The sequence below is a fragment of the Trichoplusia ni genome, chromosome 4, assembly GCF_003590095.1.
Source record: "Trichoplusia ni isolate ovarian cell line Hi5 chromosome 4, tn1, whole genome shotgun sequence".
NCBI lineage: Eukaryota > Metazoa > Arthropoda > Insecta > Lepidoptera > Noctuidae > Trichoplusia > Trichoplusia ni.
The window spans coordinates 17,233,233-17,260,142 of record NC_039481.1 but is presented as its reverse complement, the minus strand read 5'-3'; the positions used below and the strand labels follow the sequence as shown (position 1 = coordinate 17,260,142).

The following is a 26,910-nucleotide window of genomic DNA, read 5'->3' as shown; positions in this document are numbered from 1 at the left end:
GGAAAAGACAGAATTTGTTTTTTGTGGAAACTTGTCTGCTTGTTGTGTCTGGTACAAGCTATAGATGAATTATTGTGTCCTATAGAACCGATTGGCTCTGCATTCGTAAACTTCGTCTGATTACCGCTACATGACAGAGCAACTATGGCGTATATCCCTATTGAACAGGTTACTGATATCATAAAAAATATATTTCAGGTCATCAAAGGAAACCGGTCAAGTGCGATTCAGTCTAGCGGATTCCACACAAGAAAAAAACCTTAAGAAAAAAGAAAAAAAAGTACAAAAATATAGTCAGATTTACAAATCATGAGATACAGAGAGAGAGTCTAGACGAGATAGCCTTGGAGTTATCCAGTTTCGATTTTTACCCATTGGGTACAGAACCCAAAAAAATCATCATCTTCTAAACCTCGTGATTATTTAGGCTATCACAAACTCCTACTATCCCAGTGGTCTATAAACACCAATATGTCTGCTTATCTCGTTAATAGACAGTTTGAAGATACATTAGAATGCAGTATTGGGTACCATGAGGACGATATCGACACGCTAAGATAACGCGACCTTCGGATCACGGTTTTCGCGCTCTCAGTCGCACGCTAGTTTCGGTCCAAGAAACACTAACTTTATAGACTTAAATAGTGTTTTTAATATAGTATTTAATACTAGTGTTAATTATCTTGTTGAATAATGACAAGTGCCATTATAGAGTAAACGTCATCTGTTTTAAAATAGATGAATTTTAAGTTGTGTTTTTGTTTATCGTAATTGTAAACAATAGTTTTTTATACCTATGCCTGTGATATATGAAAACAGTGATAAAAATATGAAGTTAAGATTATATTAAGGAAAATATCTAATGTACAATAATTATTCCGTAAATTGCAAGAAATATCAAGTGAAATTAAAATTAAGGAAATAAAAGTTGATAAAATCTCGTTCCTGATTAGTATATAAACATGGCGTATCCAAAAAATAGTTCCGACATAAAACACAATATAGACGATATAGAAATGATTGGTATTAAGAAAATAGAAGGAAAATATAGTTACGAAGATGCCTTGGAAATTACCGGTAAGTAACTTTAAAATATAAATTTCTCTTACACAAAATCCAAGCAACTCTAAAATTATTTACGTGCCTTCATACAAAAGTTATAATTTTGCTTCTGAATATTTGTTTATCAAAACCTGATGAAACTGGTAAATAATGAATAGTTCATTCACTCCAAGATAAGACGAACCGGTATTATTAATTATTAAATAATTATAATACTTAAAACTAATTGAAATTCTTAATAACTTAATACATTACATCTCGCAGTCGAAAACAAAATAGATAATTTTTTCGATGAAGTGTCAGTAAAATCCACGTGCCATTTCTATACTCGTTAACGTCAATAAATAATGCCCAAATGTATAAAAATGATATTTCGTTTGGACTAGTCACGTGACTTCAACCCGTACGATCACGATTATAGAAATTTATTTTGTCTAGACGGGCTATAAGAGGCCGATCTGATGTCTATTTTTCTGCTCTTGTTACTCCTTCTATTCGTCCTAGCATTTTATAAAATATTTATATAATAAATAAATTCATTAGCACCTTTATAATAAAGAAGGCTTATCTATAATAAGAATTAATCTTAGGCCTGATGATCGACGTCTATCCATACCAGTTCTACAGACAGTCGGAGATAAGACAGATATAAAACCAGTTCAAGGGATTAACTCAAGTGGATTGGCAGCATCTCCTCTGATAGCGGTGATAACAGGTATCAGACAGGAGGCCAGTAGCACAGTAGCAGGATGTTTGTGACTTTTAGAATAGAGAGGAAAGAAACGAAAAAAAACATTTTTTTCCACAATATCTCTGAGTTATTTAACGTATTGTAATCAGACAACGTGAACATAAAACATAATACAGTGTAAACTATGTTGCTTAATGCTCATTCATATTAACACCCGACACATTTGGCCGTGTCTTCTATTGATACAAGTTTGTATACAAACGGTCCATTACCATTTGAGAATGAGTTGGTTAAGGATTAAGGTGGACACCTCAGTCAATTGCGTGCAGTATAATTACATTAAAGTAATGGGTACAAGACTTAAATCTGAATAGTACGTTGTCAAAAATACCAGCTATAGGACCTATAATTGAACCTTGGGGAACCTCAATTTCATAATCACGGTTCTTTTTTTTTAAATTTTACATAACTTCAACCTGACAGAATTCGTTTTATCTTTAAAATAATTTAAATCATTCATATTGCATTACTGTGGGACTATTTTATTTTATATACCTTAAAATAAAATCGAATCAAAATCGTTTATTGCAATCCTTGTTACCTACATTTTTGTTTACTTGTTTGTTATTTTTTTATTTTGCCTTTTTAACCCCCGTTTCTGCAAATCATCTATTGAGCGTCTTATCAAAAGATGAGGGATTAGTATTGTAATAAGTGGACTTGACAGATTCTGCTGATCAATTCAGTTCATTCTACTCACTTTGAAGTTAGAATTTTACTTGTTACTTGGACTGAATACAATTGAATCAATGATTACAAGCACTTATTATCTCACCATCCATTAGGTAATCAATAACATGAACAACGCAGGAGTTCAGAGCGATATGGAACCGGATTGGTGCAGCATTTGTCAGTCAAGGTCGTGAGATCATTTTAATCTTTTCAATGACGCAAAAATCTAATAAGTATCTACACAATACAATTGCCCTCTTATTTACATTTTTAGTGTAATATTCATAGCGTTCTTAGTACAAAGCATTACGGTATATATTTGTAAGTCTTCGTAAACTCAAAGAGTTATTTATCCTTCGGAATCTGACACTCAAATAATAGATTTATTTGTTGGACTAAAATAGAAGTTTTGTGTTTTGACATCATTTGTAAATTGTCCATAAATTATACACATTTTATGAGTTTTTGGGTATTTTTTTAGATTTATTCATATATGTATGTAGTTGCTATCTACCATTGTAAATGAACCAGAAACTAGATGTGGTGAAACTAGAAACGTACTCAAATCAAAGATAAAGTGTAAATAAACGATAGCTCGTAAAATACCATTTAAATAAGGATGCCATCAATTGTTACTGTTACTTCTATTAGAAAATAAGAGTTTCCCAGTTTAGCAGTCTGGTTTTTGTTACCACCACAATTCATAAAATGGTAAATGCTATCGTAATTGCGAAATAAAGAGAATTCAAGTCAAGGATCTCAATGAGAACTCTATGGTTATCCAATGAAGTAATATAGAAAACAACTATTATTATATTTAAATGTCTTTGGATGGACGGCGTCGTCGTGGGCGACCTAGGAAGCGGTGGCGAGACGACATTAACGCTTACCGCGCAGGCTGGTTCCATGCGGCCCAGAATAGAGAGTCGTGGAAGGATTAGGGGGAGGCCTTTGCCCAGCAGTGGGACACAGTAGGTTAGGAAAAAAAAAGTGTCTTTACAATTATATGGAGGGTATTAAGTTCAGATATTTAAAATTATAAATATTGTAATTTATAGTAGCTACATTTTCTTTTGCATAGCCTAGATAGATAAAAATAGTGGTTATCCAAATGTTATTATTTCATTAATGTCATCGACCAATGTATTCAGTACCAAGTAGAGATCTAAGGTTTCTTCTGGCCCAAGAAAGACTAACATCATCAATATTCTTCAATTAAAAATTTCGTTTTATGATTTGCCTAGCGTTTTCCCTGCTATGTTGAGGTGGGCTTCCAGACAACCACCGCAAAAACCTGAACTCAATTTGTTTACTACAAAATTATTATTGTATACTAGGCAGATTATCCATAAAGGTTTACAATGCAGCGCAAAATAATCAACGTTTTACCTGAAACATGAAGTTTATGGGTTTCGCAATAAATCATGAAATGTTATTCATGGCAACATACCGGAAGCTGTATACAAAGCAAGTAATGATATAGTATTTAATTGGATGTGATTCTGATTTGTACCAAAATTCTTTAAGAATTAACGGCAGATGATGATAATATAATTCAAAGAAAATCATCACCAAAGTCACCAACGTCTCAATATCAATGATCATCGCAAAGCAATCGTCTTTGTTTTAGATAGGCCAGAATGAAAGTGCAGCAGATGAATCTTCAAAGATAAGGAAAATATTTTTTCCGGCTTACATGTTTGGTAAATTACACCCAGACGCAGATCAAATGAACGTGCATTCACGCACACAAACATTTATCCTTGGTGGGAATCGAACCCACAACCCCCGGTACAGCAGTTAGGGACACTAACCACTAGACCAACAATCCAGCCACACTGATAAATAGCTGACTTTATATGAGGAGCTCATATCATCAAAAGAACATAAACCAACACCAAAAAAAGAAACAAAATTAACACAACATCATAAGTAACAACTAGACTATTAATATTATAATTAGTGACGATTGTAACAAACATAATTAGTCACAATACCTCGCTACTTAGTTTGTAAGTATCTACTATTATATAGTAAACACTTCGTTACAATGAAAAGAGTATTGGTTCCACTCGACTGATTTAGCAGAGGAAAAAATAATACAATGTTGGTTGAGGCTAATCTACTTACTACAAATCATGTGACGAAAGATATCACTAAAATTTTTGCTATAAATATTGTATTAATCATCGTTACTTTGTTTAATATGTCTTTATTAGATGATGAGAAGTAGAGAATGCAAGGGAGTGACAATATCTATTGCTCCGTATTTAAATAATTGGGATTAGAGCAGGTGCATGTATTGTTTTTTCAAATTTATCAGTTGTTTTGCCGTTATCCATGGTCCATTTGATAATAAAGTAAGCTAGAAATTGTCCGTTTGTCTCTAAGAACTCCGTTTAAAATTAAGTAAAAATTATCAAAATTCGTCTTTGCAAAATGCAAGCTAGTGTAGTGTATATCGAAATCTAACACAGATTTTATCTATCGTCTGCTTGAACTAGGTTATCAGAATAGATTTTAAGTAAGTGTCACAAAGTTGTAGATTATTTGATTTGATCACGTTATTTTTAGATGATCTGTATTGACCGTGACACATTAATTGCGTATTCTGCCTTCGCATCATGTAGTCTCGAAGTTGTAATCCAACATTGCTACCTGTTGGATTGATTGATGGAATCAAGTCTCCACGGTGTTTCGAATCTGGTGACCACAAAATGGCACGACCTATTTTATACCAAAAGATTTGTGAAAACTTATTTCCCAACCGAATCAAAACGAAACTAGTAATGTTAAATATGGTGTACACTTACAGATTATGTTTAGAAAATAAATGAAGACTAAATAATATGTACACCTCATTGTTATTCACTGCATCAATGCCAAATACCCCTAAATACCGATCTTTTGGAAAATATACAATAGTTATTGTAATACAGTATACTTGAAACATTAGAAACAGGATATTATTTTGTTGTCTTTTCAATTTTTCAGTTTTTGGACATGTAGCGTAGTCTAGGTTATACCCAATAATGTGGATCGCTTTAAATCTGTAATGGTTTTCCTCGTTAATTCATTGTATTTGCTACAAGAATAGATAATCTAATACCACAAAAATAAACATTTGTTCCAAACAAACCGGTTTTAATTTTGTTTGATATCTTATTTAATTTATTTCATTGACATTTTGGTTCAAAATTAATGCCAAACAAGTCTCCCTGGGGGGTCCTTCAACTAAAGCACTAAAGTTTCATCATAATCTTGGGCCTTGGTCGATACCTACCACCATCTTTTTAAGCAAGATGCCATGTTGGTCTTTTAGTTAGTGACTCTATCTGCTAACCAGAAGAATTGGGTTCCATTCTTAACCAGGAGAAAAGTTTATGTGATGATGAGCACGATTATTTGCTCTGTGTCTGATAACCAATTTTTTTTAAGTCTTTATTAAATGTCTAGTACCTACTCATAACAAATAATACAAGATTTACTTTTTTTGACACTAGATGGCGCTGTTTCAACAATATGGAATATTATATCATTATATTTACCTGTTGTTACCCATGTTCCAGGTCACGGCAAATACAACTACGGTCTGCTCCTCACCTGCTTCATGGTGATCATCGCCATGGGTATCGACATCTTCGGCCTGGGCATAATCGTGACGGCCTCCACGTGCGACCTGAACCTCACCCTCACTCAGATCGGGATACTCTCTTCTATGTCCTTTGCTGGTAACTATTGTCATCATTGGCCTAGCCTTTTCCCAACTATATTAGGATCGGCTTCCAGTCTATCCGGATTCAGCTAATCTCCTGTGTTTTACAAGTAGCGAGTGTCTATTTGACCTCCTCAACCCACTTCCTCCCCGGAGGAACTCGTTATGACAAAGATGGTCACCCATCCACAGACAAACCGCGTCAAGCAAAGCTTAACTTATGATTGATTCACTAATGCGGTTATAGCTTAGCCACGAGCTGGTAACTAATGTATTAGTAATAATTTTCTTATGTCATGCAGTGATAGAATAGTGGTATGATCGTAGGAATGCCGAGACCAGGGTTGCATCTCGGTGCGTATGGTTGGTACCAAACTCGGCAAAGCGTTTTCAAATTTATGTGCGATTTATAAAGCTATCATTATTGCAGTGTCACTTGTTAAGAACATCGGGGGTAAACGGCACGTCTATGTCTACTTAAATATTATGGCACAGGTGGCTTGGGGGTTGTTCTTGTTTATTATCCTTTTCTATATAATGTAAATTATTATTAAACACATTTGTACAGTTATTCGTAGCTTGATTGACGACTGTCACAATAGTACACCTGGCAAGGGTACAAGGTATTACATAAAACCGTGTGGCATGCATTCTATAAATTTAATTACTTGCAATAATTTATAGTACACGTGTATGAACGAACTGGCTCAGATTTGTATTTTTATTACCGTTTATAAGGTTGCAAAAAGAGAGCGGTGACAGCCTAGTGGTATGTCTATTGAACTGCCAAGTCAAATATTTTAGGTTCGAATCTTGGAATGCAAGACATTACGCATTCATATTATGTATCAAAAACGTATTTATTTCTTGCTGAAAACGATGAAGGAGGACATCGTGAAACCTACTCACAGACTAAGGTCGTTAATATTTCAACACTTGTTTGTACATTAAACAACTGGTAAGGATAACCAAAAAATGATGTGAATATTAAATGTTTCCAGGCATAATAGTGATGTCGTATCCGTGGGGCTACTTGTCGGACACCCGGGGCCGCAAGCTGGTGCTCATGTGGGCTATGGGAGGCTCCTTCATCAGCTCTGCCATCAGCAGCCTGTCCCCGACCTGGCAGGTGCTGGCGGCTCTGAGGTTCATCAGCTCAGCTTTGTGAGTATTCAAGTTTTATTTTGTACGGTACATTTTGGGTAGAGAAACAAAAGACTTTAAAGCTTATTGGGACTTACAATTAATGTTCAACATCACGCGGCTCTGGAGGTTTATTGCCCACTGCCATGAATAGCCATTGTGTAAATGTGAATACCCTCTCGAATAATGTAGAGCGCCAATATTACTCAAAGAGTGGTAAGCCAGTAATGTGTAAGCCTATGTTCAATAAAGTTTGCGAATCTACCCGCTTCTTTAGTCATTTGACCATGATCGTGCCCAGCCATTGTGATGTCAAATTGAATGCAGTGAAATGAGCAGCTTTCGTCTGAAGCATTTTACGGCACTTAACGATTATTCAGGCTGAATGATTCTACACACGCATAAATCTTTAAATTTTTGTCTTGTGCCAAATTGATCATGTTCAGTAATTAGTTCTAATGTACCTTGTAATACTCAAGGTCGAGTGCGGCTGAGTCGGCGACGTACGCGCTGATCGGCGAGTGCTGCGGCACCAGGGTCCGCGCCAAGTACATGCTACTCATCACCAGCGCACTCATGATCACCCCCACCTTGTATTATAGTAAGTCCAGTACATAACGTAGGTAAAACCTAAGTAAAATCACAAGTACAAATATTTAAAAAGGCATATTTGCAAACGCTTGTATGCTGGGTATCGAACCCGGAAAACATCTCGTAATATGGTCATTGACATGGAGGCCCCTCGGCTGTTTGTGCAGTCTTAACAAAACTAGCTTTCGAGAGAAAAGTGTATAGCAAAATATTGGACTTAAAAATATTTAAGCTGTACATGACTAAATTCAATAAGTTATCTTTGTAGTAAAATTATTTTTAATTACAGTAACCGCCTACCTTATAATGAAGTTGGACTTTACGATATATCTGCTGGGCATCGTGTACCGTCCGTGGCGTCTCCTGACCCTCATTATGGCGCTCCCGCTGGGCATCAGCGCGCTGCTGCTCTGGTATTTTAGCGAGAGCCCCAAATTCCTGGCCAACGTGGGCCGCGGAGACGATGCTGTCAAGGTGCTCAAGAGGATGTACGTGGTCAATGGAAATGATGCGGATAAGTTCCCTGTAAGTGACGCCAATGAAAATAAACCTTTCTGAAAGTTACCATATGCTGGATACAAAGTAGTTGACTTCGCAACATGTAAAGTTTTTTTTAAATGATGCAACTGTTTGCCTACGCGTATTTGTTGGGATTGCCTAACTAGTTTCGGAGGCAGGGTCGCGAGGGGCCAGGTTCTGATAAACGCGTGTGAGTAAACCGTTGCATCATTGAATAATGAAATATCTTCATGAAAGTTAATATAAAAATAATGAAATATGTATCCTGTTCCAAAGGTGAAGGAGGTGTACCTGGAGGACGGCAATGAAGAGGCAGTAGGAGTGTTTTCCCTCCGCTCTCTGTGGGTGCAGATAGCTCCTCTGTTCAAGCCGCCGCTGTTGGGGAAGACCGTCTTACTGTACTACCTGACCTTCGTCACATACATTGCGTAAGTTCATCCCCAATCGATTTATGGCTTTCTCGCTATTTTAAAAAGATAGATAGAAGATATAAGATTTTTAAGAAGTTCAATAATGTATGCCTGTTTATTTAGATAACGCACATTTATTTTTATTAAATATCCAACTGTTAGCAACAGGTATCCTCGTAGCAATATGTTCCCCTATAAGTTCATGAGCGAATGGCCAAGCAATGTTATATTATAGTCATGATTTTAGTATTCGATATACACAGGAGAATATCATATATTACAACTTGGAGAAACTTCTACTCGTACATTTTTAATTTTAGTAGTAAGTTACTTTGATGGTAATCTCTGTGTTTTACAGCAACAACAGCTACGCCATCATCCTGCCGACAATCTTCAACATCTTCTTCACGTCGTACGCCACCAGCGCCGCCGGCGCCTCCTTCTGCGACCTGTTCCGCCTCACCAACACCACGTACGGCGAGGTCACGCCGGTCGCGCCCATCACGCCGGTACGTACATGGGTCAATAAATTTGTTGAAGTCAATATCAACAGTATTTCTTACATACAATTTCGGGTCTAAGAGGAGAATTCTTACAGCCTTTTTTAGATCCCACTGCTGGGTAAAGGCCTCCCAATTTCTCTTTCAGACCGCTCTTTCTTTTGCGATGTCTAACCACTTATGCCTTGCGTATATGACCAATATTAATTCTGAATATCTGTCGGTAATAATTTGAGCAATAAAATCACGCTCACGTTGCTCTCAAAAACGTTGAAGAGTGACTTACGTCAGGAAATACTTCTTCAACTGCTGATAAAGCTGTAACATTTCGTTCTGGTTTCCAGGAGGTATCTGCGTGTAAGAACACCATAGAAGACAACACGATCTGGGCTGGCTGTGCTCACGGGATGTCGTTCTTTATTCTCAATGCTCTCATCTCGCAATGTGCCGGCAAGAGAAAGGTGAGAGCACATACAAATAATGATAGAATTACCTAGTGGGAATTAACAGTCAGTGTTTGCCTTCATATATGGTCTTATCACTATGGTTTAGTATTGTAAGTCTCGTAGGTGCGTTTTCTACGAATATTAAGTAATATGTTTGAAAATGTAGTACATTTCACGCCCACTCGCAGTCAGTGACCAAACATTTTTTCGGTTTTACAAGTGATGTGCCGCCACTTCGCAAGAATTATTATTTTGGTGAAAATTATAAAAAACTAAGTTGCATTTGAATGTCATGTATGTACATTTTATAATTGTAATTATTCCCTTCTCCCACAGCCCCTGACTATAGTAATCCTGCTCATAGCAGCGGCAGCGGGCGCGGCAATCAATAACACTGGTGACGCCATCTCCGGCCTCATCCTCTTCTACATCTTCCTCACCACCGCCATGGTCTTCGGAGTTATCTCTTCGTACTTCGTGGACCTCTACCCTACGTCTTACAGGTAGAGCGGCTAACTTACCTATTTACATAATCTTGTTTTTATCCTGATCAAACTGATTAGACTTAGGACAAGTATTCATGGACGCAACAAACGTTTCTCCTACGGGTCGTTTTCCGAATCAGCACTTTAAAAAACAAAGTACGGCTTTGGAGCGGTGCAAGTGTCACCGAAAGTAAACTAGATCTAATTAGAATTCCAAAATCATATAAATGTAATTTATGATATTCACCTTCAAGACCAATGATGTTATAGTATAATACTATAACATCATTGTTCAAGACACACAATTTCCAATACAAGATGTTCAAAGCAACGTTTAGAAAGTATTTCCTACGCAGGAATCGAACCCACGACATGTCGTGGTCAGTCACATTCTGCTGTCCGTGCATTCAATTTAAAATATTATTGTTAATAGGGGCATGATAGCCTGCCTGGGCATGATGGTGGCGCGGCTGAGCGCGTTCGCCGGCACCAACCTGGTGAGCGGCGCCATGACGGACAACTGCTCCGTAGCGCTCTACTCCGGAGCTGGGGTCGTGCTTAGTAAGTGTGCTGCTTTCAATACAACAAGTAATTAATAAAAACCACTTCGAACTTCGAAATAACATTATTTGAGAAGAGCTATTAGCGTTATGCGAAACATAAATCTCACCAGTTTATTGGGATCGCCAATACCACGTTTGGATTCAACTGGAGTCTTTAAACATGTGCCAAGGGGTGGCGGGTGAGTGAGTCGAACATTTGTCGACGCGCGCGCATCCCTTATGTATCAGCAGAGAGTAATTCTGTACGAACGGAGTTTTTTTTTCAAAATTGACTGTTTTTCTTAAATAATGCTATCTATTTACATGCACTTTGTTTATTAAACAGAAACGTGTTCTATTTTTACCTCTTTAATTAGATATTTTTGCGATTCTATTTACTCTCCGTGTTATCTTGCTCATACATTTATTACATAACGAATATTTCCTGCACTGAATGCAATTAAGATTTACAAGTCTGCATCTTAATGGTATTTTAAATAATGCCCTGAAGTTCAAGAGTTTTCAACAAAAAAATTATGTAAATAAAGATTTTTGACAGTGATTTATTTTCGTTTCCAGGTGGCGCGGTCGCTGCTATCTTTTTACCTTCAGACAGCAGAATACACTCGTCATAATTAATTTATTTGTACATATTAAGTGTTTAGGTGTTAATTAAATAATATTATACAATTTATACAGTGTTTTTTTGCTTATGCATTTTGAATCATTTGTGTGGGATTTCGTGTAACGGCTTTTGTATTTCAATTGTTTTCAAAAGTAAATACGTCATCGAGATGTTTGTCTTTTATTAGCAGGCTAAGAATATATTGTATGTTAAAATTTTACTGCTAACTTATAATAAAAAAATGTAGTTTCTTTTTCAGTGAGAACGTATACTAAGATTTTTTTTTCGCTTTACCTCTAGCTGATGATGTATTTCTTAGGTTTTCTTAGTTCGTAAAAAATCTAAGGCACATTTAAAATTTTAGATTTTGTTTTGTTTTGATTTATCCTGTTGTTCGATTAATAATTAATTTTCGCTCAAAAAGATCACTTTCTATCCCCTTTTGTACTATAAATTTGAATTAAGTTGGAGAACTATAATTATCCCAAATTTTATTTATTTTTTAAATCAGCCATGTCAGGTTCTCAATTGACTGTTGATCGGAGATAATTTTATTATATGTCATTTTGAAAATCCAGAATAGTGCCGGATTAAATCAATTATACTTAGGTTAATTATCATTCGGTGTAAAAGGACTTATGAGCTCGTCACCTTCAATCACACAATTTAATCAAACATAATTTAAATTAATATAATATTAGAAATCGTCAATCGAATATTTTAAAAGCGGCTACAGGGATAGCCAAGTTGTTGACGTTACCACACCAAACCCCTATGCGCGTCGTGCCGCGGCTTCGATCCCCGCGTATGACAGGCATTTATGTGATCCCCGAATGCTTGTTCTGAGTCTGGGTATACGAATGCTTGTGAATGTGTGAATACATACAAATCACAAATGCTTGTGATTGGTATGTATTTGAAACGACCCTGCGACACAAGGATTAAATAACATACTACGGGAATCGGTTTAAAAAAAATAACTCAAGCGAGCGCTCACCAAGGCCTCTCCCTTACCAGCGATGCTATAATAATCAGTATTGGCACTAGAACTAAGCGTTTCCGCAATGTATTGCAATACTCAAGATATTTTTCACATTTCTCTTTGATTATAATGATTAAAGACCACATGCCATGGCATAATATGCCACCCGTGCGATGCCGGGCGGGGTCGTTAGTTAACATTTTTGAAATGAAATAAACTGACATTCTGTAAGTGGTATTATATCACCACTTTTACATGTTCTTTTTTGTAATTGAATTGAAATTTAGTATCTAATCTTGATAAAAAACAAGGAAACAACATCACTGTGTCTTTAAAATAGGTGTTTAAAATAAAACCAGCTACCTGAACTGCTATTTTGAGTAAAGTACCAGATCGATCTGATCAAGCCTGTGACAGCAAGCGGCTTGCATGCATTGAATACCTCAATCATTTTTCAGGGAGCTCCAAAAGCCAACACAACATTTGACAGTAAACAAAAGCTACGTCACTGCATATATACCTGTAGTTACGTAAAACACGATGACCTTTGTTCCGTAATGAACTTAATTAATTTAGATAAGTTCATTGCGAATATCAACATCCCTGTCATTCATCTAAAACTAGAAAAGGATAGACGTAAACATGAACTGCACAAGAAATCCAATTAAAAATTCATTTAATGGTATCTATGGCTAACATCTTAATTGTTGTTACTAAGCAAGATATACCTGTATAATTACATGAATTACTTAGTGCTTATACAAATCATATACAAGCAGATAAAAAAAAAACAAAAATTAATTTATTATTTTTGGAGTCAAGACCAATCAAATATATCCGAACCGAACAAATATAGCTACAAATGGAAAAGGATCCCACAGGAATATAAAATCGCAAAAGAAAAACTATAATATGTGTTAATACAGGTTATAAACTAACTGTGTACCAAATTTCGTCTAAATCAGTTCAGTGGCTTTGCGTGAAAGAGGAACAAGCAACCATATGTACATACAAACTTCTCATAAAGTAACAATAGAAACAGTCAAATACGAGTCAAACTCGGGGGTTCTGTAGAAATATAAAAAAAATAGGCTAAATAAAAAGTAATTTGTAACATACCACCACGTTATGGCGACAATAAACCTACAGTATCTTTAAAAGAAACACGTCCATTTTCACGATTCATCGCTATAGGGTTTGATTTACATCCTTGGAGTGCGGAACCCTAAAAAAATTAAATTTTAAGGTAACCTTGCATATTATTAATGTCTTAAAGGATGTTTTTAGCTTGAAAGTCATCCATACTACTTAAAATGCTAGATCTCGCATCTAATTAGCACTCGTACGTGAAATTTTAATCAAAGAACAATAAAGTCACAATCAACCGTATTATTCTAGAATTTCTAGGCGACTAGAAATCCAAAAATATGAATTACGTAAGTTGACGTAACTAGAGAATGTCTTAATAGACGAAGTTCAACGCTGCTGCTATCCACAGTAACGAGGTAAGGTGTACAACATTATATAACTTTATTTTGAACTATCTCGTAGGATTTAGCCAGAGTTTGCAAGGAATTTGTAAAACATAATAAACCCAATAGAAACCTCTAAAATTTACAGCTTGATCTATATTATTGGAAGAGGCCGGACCGATGTTTGTGATCCCATCCAGTTGACAGGCGTTAGAGCAATATCACATCCACCAGTCCCTTGAAGAATTTGAGGGGTGGGCACTTCAAACCGTCCATATGTACTCATTCTGCGTAGCCAATAACCGGACAAAGGCCTAATCCAAGTCGAGCCACAATTTTTAGTCTTTCATCACTTTTGAACAGATGTCTAACAAGATAGATGTCAAGATTCCAAGCAAGACGGAGGCCAGCATGTGGAATTTTAATCTCGCAGAGCTGCGACACAGGCACGGAGGGGTCTAGCACCAAATCTTAAAGTCTTCATTTTATTATGGTTGTGGAAAGGTGACAAAGTTATACACGGCGTAGAGCTACATCTCTCTCCCTCATTTGCAATGATATAACTTCAAGACGTGGCGGTAGGCCTCCTGGAAGCTACAAATCGATTGAGATAATGTTGACTATCAAAAATGTAGTCTTTCCTTCTTGAAAAGCTTTTTCACATTTTGTGGCTTATATTTCTGCGGTATCGGTGCGTGATGTTATTTTAGTGATTGTAGCTCGGAAACATACACCCGCCATAGGCTCTAGATTTTCACACAGATAACAAGATATGTATTTATACATACATATAAAAACCAAACATGCAGAAGAACAATTCCAAAACCCTTTGAAAAACCAGACATAAAAAGCATAATAATGATAACCAGTTTCCATCCATCATATTATATGTGGTAGCTTGTGAGCGGTGGCTCAGTGTTCAGACGGATACCATTACGCATAGGTCGCGGTTCAAACTCGACTAGTGAAGTTATTGTGTATAAGTGAAAAGTACTTGATGAAAAAGTGTATCAAGTTAACTTAAATAATAATAGCTATTTTTAAGAGATACTGAGCTTTGTAAGTATTTTTCCAAAACGTTTTTTTTTGGAGACACCATAAGCCATCTTAGAAGATATAAGCTATTTTTTTTATCCGACTCTCGCACTAAGAAATTGAAAGGAAACAAAAATGTTTTTTTTTTAATTTCTTTTTTGTATCCTTCCCAAGGACACTCCCTTGTGGTATCTAAGTGGCAGAAATAATACTCTCTCCTCGTTAAACCGTTGACGTCGTAAGCTTTTTATTCAAAGCTTGATATCCTAACGATTCGATAAGCTCTAGCGCTCGGAGAAATGTAACTCGTCTACTGGTCCTAGTCAGGTTATCTCGATATTATCTTAAATTGATCCCCTAATATATAAACCTATCTCTTAAAGTAAACTGCCGAAACAAGTTCATTGACGCCTCATGATTGATTTAATTAAAACACGTTCTTAGTTCATCACATTTATTCATCTCGTATGAGCGGAATATATATTATTATTATAATAACAAGAATATAATTTATGTCGAGTCTCTCGATATAAAAACAAAGTTTATGAACATTTATACCTTAAGAATTACTGTACCATTTTTGATGATATTCGATTGTTTGAATTCGTTTAGACCAGAAAAGGATGATGAATATTAAAATAACACAAAACGTTTAAGCTGTCCGTATGGTTGTTTACTTACGATCATTGTTCCCTAAAATAAATATTATAGTGCTGACATTATTATTGACAACGTCGAGACCAAGAGACCAAAAGTATTGAATCTGTCGAAACATGGCGAATAAAAACACTGAAGAAGAAAACGAAATAGGTCGTAAAAAGTAGGAAATAGGTCCGACTTCGTACTTCTCAATCAAAGCAGTTCCTGAAACAGCTCAATTAACAGTTAAACTTACCAAAGAAAAAAACTTATCCACAATATTGATAGCTTTTTAGTAAACAAACAACAAGTGTCACACACAATTCGGAAAAGAGGTTTACAAAGGTACTGTTTATTTATTAAAGAAATGTCTTTTAAAAAACTTGCGAAATAAAACAATACATTTGAGACAGACATTACTGTACGAAATAATGAGACACAATACAATTTATAAAAGAGAAAAAAAAGCGTCGGTAGGAATTAATGAATGATCATGGTTGACTGCACCGATAACCGAGTGGTTGAGGTCACCACGCCACAAGCATTTGTGTGATCCACGAATTTTTGTCCTGAGTCTGGGTGTCTTTGTGCATGTGACCTGAAAATTTGCGAAACTTCAGGACGTGGTCAATTTTCTATTTTTATATATCCTGTGTCACATCTTATTTAGTAAATATATAATATAATAAATAATAAATAAATAAATAAATAAATTAATAAATGCGGACAACATCACATACATTGTTCTGAACCCAAAGTAAGTTGCTTAAGCACTTGTGTTATGGAATTCAGATACAACGAAGGTACCACAAACACCCAGACCCGAGACAATGTACAAATGTGAATTTTTACATTGACCCGACCGGGGATCGAACCCGGGACCTCAGAGCTAGCGACACCTTGAAACCGGTGCGTACGCCACTCGACCACGGAGGTCGTCAAAATGTATGTATTGTATACATAATATTTAATTCTTAATAAAAAATAAATATCATTTGTGTTGCAGGTACTCTTAAATTGCATAAAAAGTGATGTCCATACAAATGTGAGGCTTACAAAATGGGATACTTATTCAAAGGACCTCGAGATTATTCGAAGCTACCTAAAAGTAAGAGTTTTTATTACATAACTAGAATTAAAATTGTGTTACCATTTGGCTGAAAAGTGAAAGGTCGTAGGTTCCTAATCATGCACCAATTTTTGCAAGCAGGAGGTGTGGGTTGGTGTGAGGCAACCTTCACACTAGACAAGTTTTCAAGGGTCAGATCAAACTCTAACAACTGGTTGTGAATCAACCTAAACGACGAAACCATAACGGAGTTTGTTGCTCTGTTTCTTCTCTCACAGCAAAAACACTTAGGAAGCGGTGAAGGGTGGGCGAAACTTGGTGCTTTCCGATATACTTCGACATTTATGAAGTGCTACTTAGTAGCCTAATTTGAATAAATTACTTTTGATTTTGATTCGAAATTCACAATGACGACGGCCAAAGAAAATGCGAATATTTAAAAAATAGTATCTAGATAAAACCATTTTTATGGTAGCAACCCAAAAGGTTAAAACGGAATTTACTCTTCCGCTGTCTGCAACTCCTATCACCAGTCTGTATTTGATGAATGGTGATAGCCAGAGAGTAGTTTTTTATAGATAATGTATTTTTATTACTGCTATAACAAGAAAAGGCAAATAAACATAGAGGTTAAGCAACGTGTTCTTTAGCCTGTTTTCAGACTCATAGTGTCCCAGATCGGACTCACTCTTAATCGTATTCTACTCTGATATCAACCACTCTACTGTTCTTGATATCAACCATATATTCAAGTTATTTATTAATAATATAATTTAAATTTAATGCAAAACTTATGCTTACCTTATAATTAAAACCAAGTCTAATTGAACCTACATTTTTAACATAAATGCAACATAATATCCAATTATCATCCATTTATATGAGTCTCTACATACCGACGTTTAATACCTATACATATATAATTTATGATTCAATTACAGATATTATGTAATTGTTAAAGACCGGTAACTAGTGAAAAGGTTTTCGTTGTCAAAAAAAGGGGCGCTGAACACTAAACTTCTTGTTGCGTCTGCAGTTTTCAAGGTCCATCTGTCTTATAGTTTGCAGTGATGAGCTAAAATTAATATTAAAATATGGAATATTTTCTTTATGTATTTATTTTTCAGTACTTAATTGGAGAATTATTTGCCGTTGTTTTAGTAAATAATTTGTTTACTTTATTTGACATGGAAAGTCGATCGTTCGGATCGCATTCTATTCAAAATATTTTCTTTCCTTTAAATGCTATTGTAGTCACTGAGCTTAGCCAACATATTGTCCCCATGCCCATGCCGCGGTCGTGCTGCGGTGGAATAAAAAGTCAGGTACATGTTCAAACAAGTGCACGCCCCCAAGATACAAGCTAAGCTTAGATTGGGGGCACTCTAGAATTTAAATAAAAGTAGCTATAGACGAAATAAAGTTTTATCTTAAGCTATAGTTTTAAGCGAACATTGTGAATAGACACATTTTATATTCTTTAATGATGTAACGGTTTACTCAAGCGGTTTACCAACCGGAGTCCTTAAACACGGGAGTAGAGTGGTTGATATCAGAGTGAGTGAGTCCGATCTGGGACACTATGCGATCCCGCCGCGTCTGCTGATGATTAAAGACTCCGGTGGTGTCCGAAACTAGTCGGGCTACCCCGATAAATACGCGTGAGTAAACCGTTACATCATTTAATAATGAATCAGTCTCACGATAGTTATTATAAAAATATTATATCCTATTATTAGATGAGATGATTGCGACACTTTTGATTTCAGAGACGCTTCTCTTTTGCCTGGTGTTGGGAGCGATAACGTTTTCTGCAGCCGTGTGGACTGTTGTCGTAGAACCCATTACAGTGGTCAGTAAATATGTAAGTATCATATACTTTATTATTATAGGAATAAGAGCTAAATTATATTGCAAGGTAAACTGAAATGGACAAGTGGTTAATATCCCCAAGCCAAACTCCACTACTCGCGAAGCGTTTGTGTGATCCAAGCATGCTTGTAATGAATCTGCTGAGTATCTTTGTGCAATTGAGTGTTTGTAAAACCTTCCGCGACAGATTCAATGGCAGTCCTTTTTCTTTTAACGGCACGAATAGCTTAGTAGCCACTGCATAAAAGGCAACAAAACGCAACGCTAGTTAGATCAAAATATTTTTTCCGAAACCATTTATACTTGACCTGTCACACGCTGTTCCCAGTTCGCCCGCATAGACTATGGCACACTAGTCCACGCGGCGCTGAGCCGGGAGACGGACAGTGTGCACATCTCCGTGTACCTCTTCAACGTCACCAACGCCGATCGGTTTGCCAGCGGGGAGGACTCCAAGCTGCGAGTGCAGGAGATTGGGCCCTTTACTTACCAGTGAGTATAGAGAGAATACACCTAGAGCATTTCGTTGTATTGTATGCGAATAGTTTCGCAATATTTTCGGCGAAGTACTGGCAGTGAGTAAGCATGCTTTTATTTCAAGTAGACCGTTTTCCAGGCACTTTTAAAACATTACAGTATTCACTCTCGGTGCAAGGTTCCAAAATGTCATTGCTATGGATCAGAAACAGAAAGAAACTCTTTAAAAAAAAAACGTAAATAATTAAAAGAGGATGAAAAATTCAATCATGGAAGAGAAGACAAACAAATGGAGTAAATTTTCCTGGAACTTTTAAAGTGAAAACCTGAAAAGGAATGCCAAAACTTCTAAGAATAGAGGTTATGGCAAAACTAGCAATAGAACAAAATGATCTAGCTGACCGCCAGGTTGCTACACATGCGGAGAGAATACTAAGTCCACGCGCGCTTATTATTTACATAATTTTTAATTTTATAAGAAGCTTTATTTGTCAGCATAGATTTTACAGTCTTTTTGGACTTGTTGAATAAACTAGTAATATTATCAGAAAATTCAATATAAAATTAATAGAAGAGAAAAGAAATATCATTCCTATTAGAAGTTTGAAGTGATTAATTAGTTGAACTTTCTAATGCAAATTGCAATGTAACATTGTTGCAAGCCCTCAGATTTTCTCACGAAGTTTTTTTTTACTTTTTCAATGGTTTCTGAGAGTAATTAAGAAAGGGTTATGGGGTAATTAAGACTACATAAAGTATGAAAAGAAAAGTCGTTACTCATCTATATCCGGGAGATAATGGTCCATCTGAACTGATCACCTTACAAAGTATAGGAATGAATTGCAGCAGCTGATAGCTAATCTTCATTTAAAAAGATGTTTATGGTAGAAAATAAACCAGTCAAGTGCGAGTCGGACTCGCAACGAGCAAAAATAGGCAACGATAAACAAATCAATTAGGTGACGAATATATTTGTTACTCATCCTCAAATTGATTTCAACCCGCCAACAAAATGACCGTAACAACGTTGCTTAACCACAACTACACCCTACTGAAAAACACTAATCTAAGAAAATTTCAACTGTATAGCTATCAACATTCATAATAATGATACCGACTAGTTACAAACGGACAGACAGCCTATATTCAGTTTTCAAACCTTTTTGTACGAAAATGTAAAATACAAAAAAAAATATGTTTATTTATAATACAAGACAATATAACGACATTTATTTATCCATGGTAAACATCGTTAGTTAATGTTAATGATACCTACATATTTAAGTATTGCTACCGAGGCCGAAACATTGAGGTCCATAACCTGTTCCATAAACAAAAAACTTGTTTTATTGTTCATCATCTCAATGATTAGGATGTAACATGATTTTGGTAATATTTGTACATAAAACTTACAGAATAACAATAAATTAAACTTTAATTTTTTTTATTAACATAATTTTGTCAAAGTCAGTTCATCGATACATCTATAACACACTGACTAGTGATGTCTTAACTAATCTAAACATGCTTATTTTTCACATTCCTTAATATTATTTCAATTTTAGTTTTACTAACTGTTGCTCGTGGGCCTGCCCACTACAAACCGAAAATGATCCCACGGGACCTTAAAACCGGCATAAAATCTCAACTCACAAAATCTTACGTATGTGTTATACCTAGTTGTAAACTATCTGTGTACCAAGTTTCGTCTAAATCCCTTCAGTGGTTTTTGAGTAAAAGGGGAACAAACATCCGTACATCTATACATACTCGTATGTACATGCATAGTTTTGCGTTTATACTTTTAGTAAGATTACTGAATAGTGAATAATCAACTCTTATTGTGATTATGCCAAAATCGATTTTTCGTCACCTTTCACGGCAAAGTCAGTTTAAACTTAAATCTTAATGTCTCTTCTTCGTTTTTATCATACTCACGTTCAACCCTTGTCACCCCAATGCGCTCCATAGATTGTTCCGTTCTATGCAGCCAGACTCATTTTCTCAGACCTAATCATGATAAATAAGTTATTAATGATATTAATTAATTTTACTTTCAAATGCACTTACACACGCAGTACTTTGATTAGTGCGATAATTACAATTGTTTCACGCTGGTTATAAATTGTAATTTATTGCCAATTGCAAGATCGTTAAGATGTAAGCTAGACACTAATTAGACACAACTTATCTAATTACTGGGTAGGTACATAGTTGCCTAATGTTTTATTTATTCTTGTAATTTTCTTTTTCCCAGAAGTAATTGCTATGGTTATTGAAAACATGTGGAAGATTAATGAGTAGGTATTGCATAATGTTCTAGTTATATTTAAGAGAAAGACCACGAATTCGCTTCAAAACTGTGTTTGTCAAACTGTATCGTAAAAATACTATTTCTCTAGGGCTGCTCTTGTAGTTACGCATTCAAATAAATTTTAGGAAATAGAATTTTTATTCAATAACATATAAGCAATCACGGTAAGGGATAACGTTAATTATCTCTTTTCAGAGAGAACCGTACCAATGAAGACATGGAGATCGACCGCGAGGCCGGCGTGATGCGGTACACCCCGCGACACAAAGTCACCTTTCTGCCTGAGGAGTCGGTCGCCAGCCCACACGATGTCATCGTCACCATGCCCAATATAGCACTGCTGGTGAGTTGGTGAAACAAGGACAGCGAGTTGGTGTCTTTTTTGATAGTTAAAATGAAATACTTCAGCATCTTCCTTTTAACACTGAAAACAGTTTTCAAAGTTTCATCTCATTGTGTGTTTGTCCGTGGCACCATAGATCAGCAATTGATCGGGGTGGACCATTTTATTTAAAATGTTTTCTGGTGATGGATCCTAGACGTGCCATATGAAATCAGCATCAAATCAGCATTTTCAATTAAATCAGGATCCATAATATGATGAAAGACATGGGGGGTAATTATCATCAACCAGTTGCAGTGCATTGTAATGACAATAATGTTGTAATGACAAATCAATAGTTTTCTTCACTGTTCTAGAGCATGGCTTCTGCAGCGAGTGATTACGGCTACTTTGCTAAGGTTGGTTTCAACCTGCTGGCCGACCGGTTGCGCAGCAACGCGACTGTCACCATGTCCGCCCACGACTACCTCTGGGGGTACGACGAGCCGCTCATCAGGCTCGGCAACCAGTACCTGCCAGGGTGGATCAACTTCAAGACATTGGGGCTGCTAGACAGAGTAAGATATGGATAGAAATATTATTTTTCGTAGCATAATCTTTATTTTCATTTACAGTTATAATTTTTTTACAAATTCTGTCCTAGACTGAAACTTTCTAATAAATCTAGTTAAGATAGATACTTTTCACTCATAATATAAAATATTATTGTATTGTATTGTATACGAAATAAAATTGTTTTTCAGCTATATGATAAAAACGCGACCCACAGAATAGAGATTAGCACGCGAGATGAGAAGAAGTTCATGATCAGGTCGGTCAACGGAGCTAAAGGCCTCAAGCAGTGGGGGTATCCAGAAACTAAGTGAGTATTTTATTTTGCTTGATGAAATACATACACAGCTTTATCAGGGTATTTCCAGATAAGTCTTTACTCGTGGGAAGAAATTTGAGAAGGATAAACTATCCTACAGTCTCTTCGGCAAATTGATTTGTCGATTTTTGTTTAATGACTTTTACTTTTACTTGAACTTTCAAAATTCCATCCCGTCACCACACATCCATCTTCGGTATATCCCTTATTAAACTTCTCTTCCTCTTCAGATCCCAATGCAACACCTTCACCAACGCCTACGAGGGTCTCGGCTACCCTCCAGAAATGACCCCGAAGCGACCTGTAAAGATCTACCGGAACGTTCTCTGCCGGTTCTTGGAGCTGGACTACGTTGGCACCAAGACCATGGAGTATGGGGGCAAGGGCTTGGAGTACAAAGTCAGTAACAAGAGCTACAGTTTGATCCCTGAGAATAAGTGTTTGTGTCCCAAGGGTACCTGTCTAGAAGGAGTGTCGGACTTGGCACCTTGCTTGTACGGTGAGTGGGAAATATTTTATTTAAAGTACAAGGTTGTTTCTTATCCGTAGCAAAATAAATAAATTATGTACTAATAAATTATAGTGGTTGATGTTGACAGGGAACAGAGAGCGATTTGGAAAAGTTGTTAAAGCTAACTTTAAACATATTATGGTCACCAGCATGATTTCAATTGGGGGCTTTAAGTTGATACAATTATCTTATTATTCAATACTAAATAAATTTATGAATCGCTTTGTTATAACGTATTATAATTAGACAAATTTAAAAAATGTCTACTACGTCATTTATTCATAAACAATTAGAAGCGCAAAACAATTGTGATAAAAGAAAACTAAAAATAGAAATATAAACGAGCATTGTTTGCTAACTAGGTTTATTTTTGTCGGCATTCTTGGCCAAATTTTATATCTATTAATTAAATAACCTCAAGCTTTCAAGCTTGATATTTTTAAAGCTGCTTAGTCAAAAGGCTTTTGACTTTGCAACTTTCCTGCTGCCTCTACGATGACAAAAATAATAATAAATAGCAAAATTAAGCAACCGCTATTAAATTCATCGGTACAGAGTAACGGTTTTTTTATTAGTACGCATAGCGTCGCTTATCTAACTCGCACGTCTATTATAAACACTTAAATGTTTTTTGACAGTAATTTTAAATTTGAATCCAATTGTTACAGGTCTGCCAGTAGTCCTGTCCAACGCTCATTTCTTGGACGCAGACCCGTCGGTGTACGAGCGGGTTGAGGGGATGAACCCCAGTGAGGAGCTGCATGGCAGTGAGTTCATCATAGAGCCGGTACGTGTTACTTTAGCTACTTATATTTCTGACTTTCTAACTTATGTGATTTTCTTGGAATCGACCTGTATTTAGCGCAATAGGAGTTCTTAATCATGAGCTGATGTAATATCGGCCTGTGCCCGAAGTCGAACGTAGTCTTTAAATATTTTCTGGCTTCAGTAATAACTGAAACAGAATTAATAACGAAGCGAAAAAAGATTTTGTAGATAATGTTGTCTTTGTTTTCTACAAAAAAACCATGAATTTTTGCATCAAAATACTAAAAACTTTTGAGAAAATGTCACAAGTTTTCCAAAAATTCTTAAAATCAGGAAGAAAGTAGATAAACATTTACCAAGGATAAAAAAAATGTCAGAATCAAATATTAAATTGAAATGTTTCTCTTTCTGTTATAATACTCCCATCTTGTTTTTATGATGTCAATGTTTTTTTAAATCCATTGCTTCTTCATCCTTCCAGATAATCGGCTTGGTGCTGACCACCAGGTTCTCTGTGCAGCTGAACGTGCTGGTCTCCGACGTGACCTTCAACTCCAACATCCAGCGGTACTCCAACATGCCAGTACCCATCGCTTACTTCAAAATTGTGAGTTCAACAAATTGCGTGTAGGGTACACGTTATGGTAGTGCCTGGTCAATTCGTTACTTTAGTAGGAATCAATTATTGTCTAGGTATTAATAAAGACTCACGCGCTTAGGGATTTAATCAGTGGGTTTGGCATGGTGAGCACTTTACTATCCTAAATAGAATAGAGACGATTTTTTTATTTTATAAAAAACGTGTCTAAGCTGTCAAGTTTTCGTTTTATCGTTTTTTATTTTCTCAACCATATAGGAATGTTAATTTTTTATCACGGACTGGTTTCAGACTGTAAAATAAAGGTGGTTCTGTTTTGTATACGCTGAAAATACAAAGACTGCATATCCAATCGTTTGATCATCTGTTCATTGTAACAAAATTTCCTTTTCTTCCAGGTCCAGCCAAAGTTACCGGCCGACCAAATAACATCAGTCAGACTGATGCACGTGTACGGTCCCTACCTGCTCATAGCTCTACAATTCATATTAGTATCGAGCTCAGTATTCCTGATATCACATCCGCTGAGACTCATTTATTGGAACTGGGTTACTTCTAGAAGAAAAACAATTGAAAGTGACGTGTTGAATGTGAAGGACGTGCCTACTACTGAGCCTTTGATAGAGGGCTATGAGAAAACTTAATGAGGGCCAAGATTATTAGTGTTAGATAAACAGATAAACTTAAATTAGATCTTAAGTGAATATAAGGTTAAGTTATGCATCTTCTGGATTGGTAGCACTAATCCTAAAAAGAAATGAAAATGTTTATGAGTAACCGTTAAGTAACCGTTACTAAATAAATATAATATAATAATATATATATAATAATATATAAATCTTGGGACAACTCACACACGGTTATCTGATCCCAAGCTAAGCAGAGCTTGTGTTATGGTAACCAGACAACTGATAAACTTACTTATATATTTCTAAATACATACATAATATAGATAAATTACACCCAGACACAGAACAAATGATCGTGCTCATCACACAAACATTTGTTCTGGGTGGGAATCGAACCCACGACCTCCGATATAGCAGTCAGGGTCACTAACCACTAGACCAACAGGCCAGCCAAGGCTGGCCTGTTGGTCTAGTTTATTATTTTTATTTTTTTTATTTATTATTACAGTATTTTAGTTTTATTTATTTATTAATCATCATAACATTATTACAGTACGTAATACTTATGCTATAGGTTTATAATAGTTACTAACAATTAAAACTTATAATAATATACAAATATAATACACAAAATGTGGCACCTTACATAAACAGTTTGCAGAAAGGAAATAATTTCAGAGACACTGACATCCTCCGCGGGCACATAATCCTACCTATCTGGGCCACTAAAAGAGTTTAAGTAGCTAACATAATTTTTATTTATCTTTTATGTGCACACAAAGCAGTAAAGACAACACAGCATGGCAAAATCAAATCAAAATTAATTTATTCAATTACTAAATAGATACTAAGTAGCACTCTTTGGATGTCAAATTTCAATTGATACAGACACACCCCTCGTTGCTTCCTGCTTTTGTTGCAAGACAAACAAACACCCCAGCAGTACGTTGTATAAGTATACCTATATAAGTGTGTCGGTACCATGCCGCAGAAGAGCTTTATAAGATTGTTGCTAATATCGTAAGAAATCTCTACCAATTGATTCTATTCATAAACTATCAATAGGCAATAAATCTCCCTAATGGTATGAATATAACCTAACTACGTCAGAACATACATTTTGCGAACATTAAATCTATTGAGATAATTAAATAAGTGTACTCATTTGTCCATCATTTATCTAATGAGAGATCTTTTAAAATGCATTGTATTTGCTAACCATTTAATAAGTACTTAACGTAAGAATATTGTTAATAAATTATTTGATAATGTTGTTAACTTTTTGATTGAAATCTTCGAGAACTCCTGTCCAGCTCTATCAAGGTGGCAGTGTCAAATCAGCAAAAAATCTTAAAAGTGGGAAAATCGACTCGGCTGATTGTTGTTGAAATGTGATTACTTAGGAGGTTCTGAAAGAGATATCACTCGCATAGACTAAAAAAATGGACCTGCTTGAATAAACCGGCATTTAAAAGCATAAAATAAACTCAATTTCATATTACATTAGCTTGTCAGGTAAGTAGGTACTATTGAAGCGTGATACTAAAACTGATACCTACTGCAAAACTTGGGCTCTCACGAAAAAAAAAATGGAAAAAAATCAAACGGCATGATGAATTTAATTAAATTAGAAACTAAGATGGCAGTGGACAGGACATACAAAAATAGGAACTGAAAGTTTAAAACAAAAGTACAGTGTTTTGGTACTGGAAAAGTAGAAAACGAAACGAAGCGGATCCGAAGGTGGGAAGACAAGATAAAGGAGTTAGCAAAAAAGCTATGAAGCAGACTGGAAAGAAACGGAGGAGAGCTTTGTTAACGTGCAGAGCCCTTGTTGAGAACTTTAATCCAAAATGAGAAGATTTATCT

General features: G+C 35.8%; 2 protein-coding genes across 2 annotated transcripts; both read left to right on the top strand.

The window, feature by feature from the left end:
* Positions 1–434: 434 nt before the first annotated feature.
* On the top strand, positions 435–11,530 carry LOC113493358 (putative transporter svop-1). Its single transcript, XM_026871300.1, has 11 exons — positions 435–1,077; positions 6,055–6,216; positions 7,202–7,364; positions 7,823–7,944; positions 8,224–8,459; positions 8,730–8,881; positions 9,222–9,372; positions 9,708–9,824; positions 10,146–10,312; positions 10,728–10,855; positions 11,416–11,530. The coding sequence occupies exons 1-11, from the start codon at positions 963–965 to the stop codon at positions 11,469–11,471; spliced, it is 1,569 nt and encodes a 522-aa protein (XP_026727101.1). The 5' UTR covers positions 435–962; the 3' UTR covers positions 11,472–11,530.
* A 7,310-nt stretch (positions 11,531–18,840) lies between these two features.
* On the top strand, positions 18,841–25,056 carry LOC113493193 (scavenger receptor class B member 1-like; the record flags this gene model as incomplete). The annotated part of the gene is made up of 8 exons (XM_026871044.1): positions 18,841–19,022; positions 21,517–21,664; positions 22,021–22,221; positions 22,369–22,526; positions 22,700–23,034; positions 23,715–23,833; positions 24,296–24,421; positions 24,811–25,056. Coding segments are annotated over 8 exons (1,515 nt in total), but the record flags the coding sequence as incomplete, so codon positions are not given.
* Between the last annotated feature and the right edge of the window lie 1,854 nt (positions 25,057–26,910).

Excerpts from the sequence above, each read along its gene's own strand:
- LOC113493358 (XM_026871300.1), top strand. The coding sequence starts at position 963 with ATGGCGTATCCAAAAAATAGTTCCGACATAAAACACAATATAGACGAT. Across the intron at positions 9,373-9,707 it reads CGGTCGCGCCCATCACGCCG|GAGGTATCTGCGTGTAAGAA; the intron begins GTACGTACATGG and ends TCTGGTTTCCAG. Across the intron at positions 10,313-10,727 it reads CTCTACCCTACGTCTTACAG|GGGCATGATAGCCTGCCTGG; the intron begins GTAGAGCGGCTA and ends TATTGTTAATAG.